General features: G+C 47.2%; 1 protein-coding gene across 1 annotated transcript; it reads right to left on the minus strand.

The window, feature by feature from the left end:
- Positions 1–7,271: 7,271 nt before the first annotated feature.
- On the minus strand, positions 7,272–7,835 carry LOC137815897 (uncharacterized). Its single transcript, XM_068619004.1, has one exon. It carries the CDS (start codon positions 7,833–7,835, stop codon positions 7,272–7,274), a length of 564 nt encoding a protein of 187 aa, XP_068475105.1.
- Between the last annotated feature and the right edge of the window lie 4,710 nt (positions 7,836–12,545).

A 12,545-nucleotide genomic window follows, 5' to 3' on the forward strand; every position in this document is an offset into this window, starting at 1 on the left:
TTAGATGGTTCGAAACGGCTAAGTTACGCAGAAGGAGAAATGGAAAAAGCAACCCACAGCGTATGCACCAGACAGTTACAGGATGATGCGAAACGGTTAAAATGCAAGAAAAACCAGTGGAAGAAGGAAAGTAGGTACCTTTTGATGATCAGGAAGACGACGAAGGATGATGGTAATTCAGAATGTTGGAGGGCGCTGAGAGTTTTTTGCAGGAGGAAGTTAGAGCGTTTGTGAATATGAAGAAAAGTGATGGAACAGTGTGGAGTGAAAATGGGTTTAAGAGTTTTTTTCGAAATAGGTTTGGGAAGCGCACGTTGATGAAGCCACGTGTCGAACGATGGGTGAGGGGTTTGGTGGAGCGCCAGAGAAGCAGAAGGTACAACCGCTTGGAATTCTGCGTCAGTACCACGTAGACCGGTGTTGACGTGACTCTTCTAGTCTTTTCGCTGGACAAGTCTTCGCTTAAGACTGGGGGGCTTGTGTACCGCCCTGGTAGTCGGAAGTGATGACGTGGCATCCAGCTACAGTATAGGCGTGTTGACAAGGCGTCAGGTTGGCAGAAGGGAAGGAAGTCGGGGGGCTCGTGAAGTCGCCAGTTATTAAGTTGGCGTGTTCCGATCTCCAGCATACCAGAACCGGCGATCTCCCGGTTAAAGATGAAGTCGCCAGATGTAAACTCAGGCGACCTAGTGATTGGAGATCGCCAGAGCAAGCACATCGCCAGAGATGAAGGTGGTGCAGATTATGAAGGCGGCCGGCGAGACCACAGGGAAGGTGTACGAAGGCACCCTAACTCGCCAATTCCAGTAGAGATCGCACTCCCAAGTTAGCTATGCACTGGGCAGTACCATGCATAAGTAACTTAGCAAAATGAGAGTAGAAGCAGCGCCCAAGTCAAGGAGGCTCCAGATGAAGGCACGTGTACGACTAGATGCGAGCCACGTGTCCAAATCTGTAACTTCCAGGAGAGATAAAGTAACCAGGTATATAAGAGTTCTTAACGAACCTTCTGAGGTACGCGCGTTCAGACTATACTCTTTACGCTTGCGAGTTATAGAGCTTACTGTGAGAGAGAATTTGCACGGTTCCAGTTCTCTTAGTATTTGGTGATTCGGTCACTGACTTGGGCGTTGGAGTGCGATCAGCCGCAGCGGCGCCGTTCTGTTCCTTTGCAGGTTCTTGAGGTGGATCTCGAAGAGGAACGGAGGTTTGAAGCGGTGCGCACGTCGATCCCTTGACGAGGCAGTTTCCAGCGTTCCGGTCAACAGGCAGGATCATATATATATATATAGTCTTCTAATTTATCTGTCGTGCAATCAACTGGTTTAACTGGATGGTTTTTCCTCAACTCAATGTACTTTGTACCAACCGGTACTTAACTCTCTGCGAACCACCTTAGCTTAAACTAACGGTTAATTCGAAACAATAACGTTTAATACGAAATCACTTACTCGGCAATAAGGGCGTAGGTCGATCTTAGCATCTGAAACCTCTCTCGCCCGACCTGCCAAGGGCCAAAGGCATTTCTATATCGTCGCCCAGAACTTCGCTGATGCAGCCCTCACCATGCGATTCTCTTTCTACTTCAATCCCAAACCATGGGCTTCTGGCGACGTCATCTTCCTTTTATCTGAAAACGTCCCCTGCGGGCCGCCTTCTGATTTCATCTTTGCTCACCTGAGAGGAGAGCTGTCTTTCGGATCGCTCTCTACCTTCTCTGAGTCTTTACCCTGAGATAACTTACATCATTGTTCCCTCATCTGGGGGTAGAGCCGCCTTTCAGATCCTTCTCTACCTCCCTGAGTTTCAGAACAATGATTTGGGTGGTGGGGTGCCCTCTACGAACCTCACGAACCACCCTTTAACTTCTAATTTAACTGGTCTTACTAGGTCAATATTGGTGTCTCACTCAAGGGGAAAAGAGTTCTTCTCCAACCCTCCTTTCCCATACTTCAGATTGTTAACACCCCTGACTTTTTAGTTTCATCTTGCCTGAACTCACTCGAGGGTGAAAAGGACTTTTCCTGATGCCTCAACTTGCCCAGGGGCTACATCTCCTCCTCCCCTGGATGCACTGAGGGCTTTCAACTTGCCTCAATTTGCTCACGCAAAGAGGTCTTGTGATCTGTTCTTGCCTATGCTCGCTCATGGCGAGGAGGACTTTAATCTTTTCTCGCCTACGCTCGCTCGAGGCGAGGAGGTCTTTTAAATCTCTTTCTCGCCCACGCTCGCTCAAGGCGAGGAGGTCTTTTAAATGTCTTTCTCGCCTACGCTCGCTCAAGGCAAGGAGGTCTTTTAAATCTCTTTCTCGCCTGGTGGCGGTCAGAAAAATTTTAATACTTGTGCCTCCGATCGCCGGGTGGCGGTGAGGACTTAAAAAACTTTGTTCCTATGCCTCCGATCGCCATATGGCGATGAGGACTTAAAACTTAAACTTGCACCTCCGGTCGCCGGGTGGCGATGAGGGTTTTTATGACTTCATGTTTCGAAAGTTTTGTACTGGATGCATGCAATTTGGATTTACCATTTTTAATATTTCCCCACAAACTTGAAAAACAAACAGCATGCAAACATAATAACTGGGAAACTTCGATAAACTTCGAAACCTTCTTTATTGGGTGGCCTCATTAAAAACCCTCCTTAGGGAAAAAAGAGTGCCCCCTTGAAAAATTGTTTAAACTGATACATCTTAAACTGTTGGAGTTAATTGCTACTTACAATGCCTTAACTGTAGTAAAACTTGAGATGGGTGGCGTTCCAAGTGCGAGCAATCGCCCCTCCCTCCAGCATCTCCAAGCGGTAGGCGCCGTTCCCGAGTGCTTCGGTTATTCATAATGGTCCTGTCCACTTGGGTGACAATTTGTTTTCCATCTCATACTGGTGGGCGTTCCTCATCACCAGGTCGCCATCTCTGAACTGCCTCGGCTTTATCTTGGAGTTGTACTTACACTCGACTCTTCTCTTTACTGCCTCGGCCTTCAGCCGCGCTTCCTCCCTGACCTCGTCCAGCAAATCCAAGTTCATTCTCCTTTCTTCGTTCGAGTCTTCCGCCACGAAGTTCTGGAATCTCGACGAGCTTTCCTGGATTTCAACTGGGATCATCGCATCGCATCCATACACTAAGCTAAACGGGGTTTCGTGGGTTCCCGATTGCTCAGTAGTATGATATGCCCACACTATGCGGGGAACCTCCTCAGCCCAAGACCCCTTGGCCTTTTCCAACCTCCTCTTCAATCCTCTCAGCAGAACCCGATTAGCGGACTCCACTTGCCCATTCGTTTGCGGGTGTTCCACGGAAGCAAACACCTGTTGTGTCCCGATGTCCTTGCACAACTTCTTCAACAGGTGGCTTGTGAACTGAGTCCCATTGTCTGATACTAGACGCCTGGGCACGCCAAAACGACACATAATATTCTTCCACACGAAACTCTGGATTTTGTGCGCGGTGATCTAGGCTACTGGTTCTGCTTCAATCCATTTCGTGAAGTATTCGATCACCACAACCAAATACTTCATTTGCCTGATCGTCAACGGGAAAGGCCCCAGGATGTCGATTCCCCACGTGTGGAACGGCTAGGGGCTGTAGATTGACTTTAACTCTTCTGGGGGCGCCTTGTGCCAGTCGGCGTGCTGCTGGCATTGCTTGCAACGCTGGGCATATCTCTTGCAATCTTCCCTCATTGTGGGCCAGTAATAACCTGCATGGATAGTCCTTGCCGCCAGAGATCGACCTCCAATGTGGCTCCCACAAATCCCCTCATGGAGCTCAGCCATAATCCTCGTGCACTTCTCTCCATGTACGCATACAAGAAGAGGGTGTGTAAATCCGAACCTGTACAGCTCGCCGTCGATAAGGGTAAACTTGCTGGAGCTCTTTTTTATCTTTTTGGCCTCTGTTGAGTCCATTGGAAGCACGCCATCCCCTAAATAGAGTTCGTATGGCGTTATCCACGTATCTGACTCATGGATAGCGCAAACTCGCATTGTTTTCACTTCTTCCGCTGGGCGCGCTCTGACCCTCGGCGTCCTCAAAGTTTCCAGCGTTAGGGATCTATGGCTCCTCGTCGTTCTTACCGTCGACCTGCAAACATGAAGAACATGGTGGTCTGCCACGAATGCTCGAGGCGCTTTTAAAGTTTCTTGAATGACAGTCCTCTGTCTGCCCCCCTTGCCCGAACTGGCGAGCTTGGCTAGCAAGTCAGCTCGGGCATTTTGTTCTCTTGGCACGTGCACCACTTCAAACAAAACGAAAGATCTCCTTAGCTCATGCACGAACTCCAGGTAGGCTGCCATCTGCGGATCTTTGGCTTGGAACTCGCCAGTTACCTGTCCAGTGATCAACAGCGAGTCGCTCTTGGCCATTAGCACCTTCGCCCCCATCTCTTTCGCCAACAGGATACCGGCGATCAAGGCCTCATACTCTGCTTGATTGTTGCTTGCTTTGAAAGCAAACCTCAGTGATTGCTCTATCAACACACCATTGGGTCCCTCCAAAATAACCGCAGCCCCGCTGCCCAGCTGGTTAGACGACCCATCCATCGAGAGTACCTAAGGAAAGTCATCCTTGGCGTTTTGCGCTGTTTCGAAAGACAGCTCGACCACGAAATCAGCGAAGATTTGCCCCTTGATCGATCCCCGGGGCTCGTACTCAATGTCGAATTCCGACAGCTCCACCGCCCACTTCACCATTCTTCCAGCTACATCTGGTTTCTTCAATACCTTATGGATGGGCAAGTCAGTCATTACCAACACCGTAAAGCTCTGGAAGTAATGGCGCAGCCTCCTCGCCGAAAATACAACCGCTAACGCTGCCTTTTCTAAGACCTGATACCTCACTTCTGGGCCTTGCAGCACCTTGCTAACAAGATAGATGGGTTTTTGGACCTGATCTTGATCCTGGACGAGCACTGCACTTATTGCCCTCTTAATTATGGGAAAATACAGCCTGAGTGGCGTTGCTGCTTGGGGTTTGCACAGAACTGGTGGGCTCGCCAAATATTCTTTTAGCTTTATAAAGGCCTCCTCACACTCCTTCGTCCAGACAAACCTGTTGTTCCTCTTCAAGCACTGGAAGTATGGGTGGCCCTTCTCTCCACTTGCCGATACGAATCGGGACATGGCGGCCATCCGCCCCGTGAGCTGCTGCACCTCCTTCACAGTGGCGGGGCTCCTCATCGCCAAAATGGCGGCACATTTCTCGGGGTTGGCCTCGATTCCCCTCTCCGACAGGAGAAATCCCAGAAATTTCCCTGCCTCCACGCCAAAAACACACTTCTCAGGATTCAGTTTCAGCTTGTACCTGGCTATGGTGATGAACAACTCTTCCAAATCGGCGACGTGCTTGTTTTTCTTCAGGGACGCACGACCATGTCGTCAACGTATGCCTGCACATTCCTTCCAAGCATAGGTGCGAGCACCTTGTCCATTAGCCTTTGGTACGTGGCTCCCACATTCTTCAACCCGAAGGGCATCACCTTATAGCAGTAACATGACCTTTCCGTCATGAAGGCAGTCTTCTCTTCATCCATGGGGTGCATTTTGATTTGGTTGTACCCTGAGAAGGCATCCAGAAAACTGAGTAGCTTGCACCCTGATGCACTGTCTACCAGGGCGTCTATACTCGGCAAAGGATAAAAATCCTTTGGACAGGCCTTGTTCAGGTCTGTGAAGTCAACACACATCCGCCATTTTTCGCTACTCTTCTTGACCAGAACGACATTGGCGAGCCATTCTGGATATTGGATCTCCCTGATGTGGCCTGCTGCATGGAGTTTTTGTGTTTCTTCTTTGATCGCCTGCCTTTCTTCCTCGTTGAACTTTCTCCTTCTTTGGCGGATGGGCCTGACTTGGGGATCCATTGCTAAGCGATGGCACAAGAAATCAGGGTCGATTTCAGGCATTTCTGAAGCAGACCACGCAAATACATCCAGGTGTCTACTTATCACCTTGGTGATTTGGTCTTGCGTCTCGCTGTCTAAGGTTCTCCCCAGCTTAAAAGTCTTGCCGTTGATCTTCTTCTCGAGCCATTCCTCCACTGGCTGAGGCTTCTTTTCTCTGGCGATCAGCGCCCTCGCAATACCTGCTTCCCTGGCGGTCTCGAAGCAGTTTCTTTCTCCCTCCAACCGAGTGGCGCTCTCGGACCTCGCCTCTATATCCTCCATTGGCACATCGCCCTCGGCGACCACCTCTAACGCCGTATCCGAAACTCGCCGGTCTTCCCGCGCAGGCTCCACGCCAGGGGGCGGCGTTGTGGTTACGTGACATATAGATCTCTTGTTCTTGAGGCTGTTCTCGTAGCACTTCTTCGCCTCCTTTTGGTTAGAACAAATGGTGATGATCAAACCTTCCATGGACGGTAGTTTGACCTTCATGTGCCTTGTCGAAGGCACAACTCCTGTTCTGTTGAGCGTTGGCCTTCCCAAAAGTATATTGTATGCTGATGGAGCGTTTACTACAAGATATCTGATCTTCTCTGTTCGTGAAGCCAAACCATTTGTGAACGTCGTCCTCAACTCAATATACCCCATGACCTCCACTTGGTCGCCGGCGGGCCTCAGCTGGTCAGGGGACAGTTGTAGCTTCTCAAAAGTCGGCTAAAACATTACATCTGCCGAACATCCTTGGTCAACTAGCACCCGGTGGACGGTCCTTCCCGCCGTGACAAGCGAGATCACAATAGGGTCGTTGTCGTGAGGCACAACGTCCCTAAGGTCCCCTTTGGTGAACGTGATGTCCACGTAGGGCGAGTGATCTTCAAAAACTTCCACTGACATCACTGACCTTGCATACTTCTTGCGTTGCAATGCAGTGCACCCCCCGCCAGAGAATCCACCAGCTATGGTGTGGATCTCACCGTGAATGGGCACCTCGTGCTACTGCCCTTCGTTGCCCGTCGGTTGGGATCCTGACGCTTGGCCCGCTTGCTTCTCCAGCAAGTATTCTTTCAAGAAACCGCACTTGACCAACTCGGTGAGTTGGTGTCCCAAAGCCAAACACGAGTTGATAGAGTGGCCAAAGCTCTTGTTGAACTCGCACCACGCGTCTGGTTTTGGTCCCAAAACCTTTTCCGTCGTCTTCTCAGGCACCTTGAGCCTGGCAGCAATGTTTGGGATGGCGATCAGATCGGCCAACCCCATCACAAACTCGTACCATGGAGGGCGATTAGTCTCTCTGGGCCGCCCCGGCCCCTTGTTCTTAATCTTTTTAGGGTCATAAGGATGGTGCATCCTTTGGTCCCTCTTCCCCGCCGCCGCCTCCATGACCCTCTGCGGCTAGACCCTTGCCTGGGCGCGCGGTTTAGCTGGGGCCGCGTTTCCCCTTTTCTCAGAGACTTCGCTCTCGGCGACGATGTGAGCCACAGCACGTCGCCGGATTTCAGCGAACGTGGCGGGGTGAGTCCTGATAAGCGACTCACTAAAGGGCCCAGGTAACACACCCTTTTTGAAGGCATGTACAAACATTTCTTCATCTTTACCTGGAAAACGGACTATCTGAGCTCCAAATTTGTTCAGGAAATCTTTCAAGGACTCCCCTTGGTGCTGCCTTACGTCGAACAGGTCGTAAGACACCAATGGTTGTGCCTTGTTCACTATATATTTCTCAACAAACATTTTGGAAAACTGTTGAAATGAGGTAATGTGGCCAGTAGGTAAACTGACGAACCAATCCAACGCTGTTCCACTAAGAGTGCTCATGAACACCTTACAGCAAACCGCGTCCGACCCCCCCGAGAGCATCATCTGAGTGTGGAACGCAGTGAGATGGGCCTCAGGGTCCTCCACCCCGGTGAAAGACGCCTTCACCGCCACTGTATTGGCTGGGACCACCGAATCCATGACCTCTTGGGAAAATGGCATGGGAAAGCTGCGCGGTGGGGATGGGGGTGCAGATCTGTCCCCGACCGCACGCTCCTCCCGCTCTTGAAGAGCTTTACGCAACTCTTCGTTGACCCTGTTGAGCTCCTCATTCCTGGCTTGCGAGGCCACCAGTGCCTCGTGCATCCTTTCCTGTTCAGAACGTGATGCGGCCACGTTCTCCTGCAGCGCCCTCATCATGTCCATGACCTGTGTCATAGACACAGCGTCCTCATCTGTTGACGGCACAACTGAACTAGACCGCGTTGTCCTCATCCTTTCTCAGCAAACTCAGCAACTCAAAGAAATTCCAAACAAACGGTGAAAACTCTAGGAACCGACTGCGACAGTGAGCAGTAAAACAGAAAGCACCAAAACCTCAACAAACACGAACTATGGTTGGGAATCACCTTTTATACGGCCCCACGGTGGGCGCCAGATGATCCTGCCGGTTGACTTAGCGCTAGAGCGTTGCCTCGTCACGAACCTCCTCACCAACTTGACTCCACGTGCCCTTCAAGTCCACACCACAGAAAGCCTCTCTGAAAACCTGAAAGCACAAGGTGGCACCTCTGCGGCCGGTGGCGCTCCGACGCTCAAGTCAGTAACAAGAACACCCAAAAACTGAGAGAAAATATGCTCTGTAGACCGTACTAAAGGCACACAACCCTAGCAATGAGCTGTAATGAAAATGTACCTCTGCAAATTCTGTTAAGTTTACCTTTATAGCTAGGTTTCTTCTCTCCCCAGGCCGTTATGCTTTTGGACGCGTGGCTCGCATCCAGCCCTGCACGTGTCGCCATCTGGGCTGGGATAGCAGGTAGCGCCCAGCCCTACACGTGTCATCATCTGAGCTAGGATAACTTGAGCGTCATTTCTCTATTGCATCCAACCCTACACGTGTCATCATCTGGGTTGGAGTAGCAGGTAGCATCAAACCCTACACGTGTCGTCATCTGGGTTTGGGCAACTTGAACGTTATTTCTGTGTTGTAACCAGTCGCGCGGCTAAGTCCTCTACTCAAGGAGCAAGCTAGCACGCAATATGTCCTAGAACACCACCTGACAAGGCGAGTATCGGGTGCAGCAGAATGCACCATCTCTATGACATCGCTTGTCGTTAGTGGTACCTTCCTTATTGCTACACCATGCATGTTCCAACTGGGGAACCTTGCCACCAGCGAATGTCCACTCTGGGAATCCTAACACTGACGGGCAAGCTGTTCCCTTCAACCTACTCGACCTCCATGCCCCATGCTAGCGCAACAATCATCTCGTTAGACTTACACGCTTGGACTTACTCTTCTGAGTTCCCAGCAGCATTAACTAAGTCTGTTGGGAAATCAGGCGACGTGCTTCTTGCGGCGATGTTATTCAATCTCGGCGACAACCGATCATGTTCGTTGCAGCACGCCGCTTCCACGAGCGGCGACTACACTAGCTTCTGAACCACTCGCCCTTCTCTAGCTACGTGCTCTGCTAAACACGCCTCACGTAGTCACGTGCTAGACACGTCATCACACCCGATGACCTGGTCGGTACAAGGATAGAGAGAATGCACACAGAGGTTTATACTGGTTCACTCCAAACCCAGAGCTACATCCTGTCTTCCCAGAAACCACTGGGGAATCCACTAACCAATCAACCCTAGATTACTTACAACACAACCAAAGAAGTGACCTTGATCCCCTCAAGACACACACTTCCTTTGGTCCAACACAACAACACTTAAGAATGTTGATCTTGATCCCCTCAAGAACACACAGCACTTCTCAGCAAAACACACAAAGTTTCTTTCAAAAAGATACAAAGGATTACACTTGTTACAGAACAAATCTGAAGTCAATACAAGATGAAAATCCTATCTCACACTCTTTGATCAATGCAATCTCAAAGCAATTCTCAACTTTTCAAAATCTCAAAAACAGTTGTTAAAACTCAAATCTGTTTTTTTGTATTTAAAACAAAGTTGTTTGTTGCATAAACTTAACAAACTATTAATTGCATTTAAAGATTGGTCAAAGCATTAAAAACTGGAGCGTAAACAATTAGAAAATCATTTAAAGCTCAATCAAAGCACAAAACAATTTTCTGTTATGGTCCCAAAACAAACAATCGGTTGTTTCCACGATTCAATCGGTTGTTTTGATTTTGACAGCAAGTCAACCATTGAAAACAGTTTTCAACCTTTCTAAAAACACCTAAGTATAAAACAATCGATTGTTTCGACAAAACAACAGGTTGTTTTTCACTTAGTTTGAAAACCACTTTTCTTTTAAAAGGATTGAGAATGCTTATGCTTTGGATTTAATCAAGAGTGGATTATACATAAAATCTGTCCCAGATCCTATCTAAAAGACAACACAGCAACAACATGCACATGTAGCCTTTCATCAACCTTCAAAGGGTTTGGATTCTTCAAAGCTTGAACACACTTGGTTCAACAATCTCCCCCTATTTGATGAAGACAAATCCCTGATAGCTTGTGTTGGATTGATTGAATCTGAAGCAGTTCCTGCAAGACATAGTTTAAGCAAAGCACTTCTGATATAGGGTTAGAACAGAAACAATATATCAGAGCAGAAAAACCTATAAGGCTTTCTTTAACCAACCATACAAACTGTTTTGTAGAATTTAAAAAACGAAAAACATCACAGCATAAATCTCCCCCTATTTGTCTTCACAAATAGACAAAAAGAAGAGATATAAAGATAATTGTTCTTCATAAAATAGAATTAAAAAGCAGAAGTAGAAAAACTGATATAACACCGAAAACAATCGGTTGTTCTGAGACATCAACCGGTTGTTTTTCCTCTTTAGTCATCTTTGGCATATTGTAGATCAAAAATCTGGTTCTAAACCGCTTCAATCTGTTCATCCAAAGTCATGAAGCGTGAATCCATGTTGTTGAACCTGTTATCAATGCTTTGGAAGTTGCTTACACACAGATCATGGAGATTTCTTTGATTCTCCACAAATCCATCAAGCCTATTGATCATGTATCTTTCAAAAGAAGACATGGTTGGCATTCCATCTTCCTGATTTCCAGCACTGGGTCCAACATCTTGATTTGTTTCAGGTTGATCTTCATGTTGAAAATCCATATCAGCAGCATGTTCCTCTTCATCAAGATCAACAGCAACACTTGATGAGGCACCATGGTCACCATCTTTGCTTACCCATTTGCCACCTATTTTGGTGAATCCCATTTTGCTGAGAGATCCATTGTTCATCTCTTGAGTTGACTTGACCAACTCAGATGTCTCATCTTCTAGGTTCACTTCAAAAAGCAACAAAAATTTAGAAATCAAAACAACATATGGATAGTGATAGTCACTTAACCTCATGGCCTTTTGCATGTGTTCCTTGATGATGTGGATCCAATTGATTCTGATTTTCTTCATTATGTAGTAGATATACACAAGGTCTTCCTCTGTAAGAACAGAATGATTGCTCCCCCTTGGAGTTAGAATCCAGGTTACAATAAGGGCCAACAACCTTTCATCAAGCCTCAAGCCTCCAACCGAACTAGTCCTTACTTGAGCATTTTGATTCTTCAAACAGCTCTTGTAGTATTGGACTTTGTTGAAATCATCTACTACACCAAGGTTTCCCTCGTTGATTCTAAGGCCAGAATACTTCAGACCTGCCACTGCAGTCCACACATCATAGGTGATCTCCATATCTACACCCTTCACATGAGAGACAAGGTTGTTTCCCTCAAATTTGAGATTTGTGTAGAACACTCTAATCAAATCTAGGTAGATGTTCCCCTTCATCTCCAAGAACTTTCTGAGAGATTGATCTTTGAGCAGCCTCCTTACATTATCTAGCTTTTGGCTTTTCAACCAATCAAAGGAAACAACTTTGGGGTTGTTCATCACCTTTGTGCTAGTCTCAAACCTATACCTTTCTATAACATCATTATCTCCAGAAAACCATCCTTCTAGTCTCCATTCAGACCTTACTGCTCTGGTTTTAACTCTCTTTAAAGTGGGAGGAGTTGATTCCATGATAGCAGAAAAGGAGCAGAGAGAAACTCACACAAGAGGAGCAAGAGATGGCTCAATTGGTTGTTCTTGTGAAAGAGATCAGCTTTATGACTTGTTGTAACTTCTTTCTAAACGTGATCAGCTTTCAACACATGTTCATTGACCAAGGATTCTTTCTTTAATTTGATCTGCAACAGACAGAAATTCAAAAAAGAAATTAAATTGATTTCTTCACAGTGTTGTCAGACACAAAACAATTGGTTGTTTCGAGGAAACAATCAGTTGTTTTTCTGCAGCAGTGAAACTGATTTGAATTTTTAAACATGAGCAGAAAGAATTCAAAGTAGATGGAATTGAACATTTTAAAAGAGATATTTAAGCATGAATATGAACTTAAACAGAAATTAAAGATAAAGATAAGGAAGGTCTTGTCCTTTATGATGCTATTTCAATGAGTCATATGCTTTGTGATCAAGAAGCCTCTTTTGATCATTGAGAGCCTTTGGACAGATACAGAACATTGATTCAGCTTCAATGTTAGTCTTTTTCTTCCAAGAACTTGATCAAATGACTCAGTCCCTCACACTTCTCTAGATTTCCTGCACAAACATGAGTTCAAGCAACAAGATTTGGTCCCTTTACAAATGTGGGTCCATTTGATTTCTTTTTCTCATTTGAAACCACACATCCTTTAGGAATCC

This window comes from Phaseolus vulgaris, chromosome 1, assembly GCF_000499845.2.
Source record: "Phaseolus vulgaris cultivar G19833 chromosome 1, P. vulgaris v2.0, whole genome shotgun sequence".
NCBI lineage: Eukaryota > Viridiplantae > Streptophyta > Magnoliopsida > Fabales > Fabaceae > Phaseolus > Phaseolus vulgaris.

Excerpts from the sequence above, each read along its gene's own strand:
- LOC137815897 (XM_068619004.1), bottom strand. The coding sequence starts at position 7,835 with ATGGATTCGGTGGTCCCAGCCAATACAGTGGCGGTGAAGGCGTCTTTC.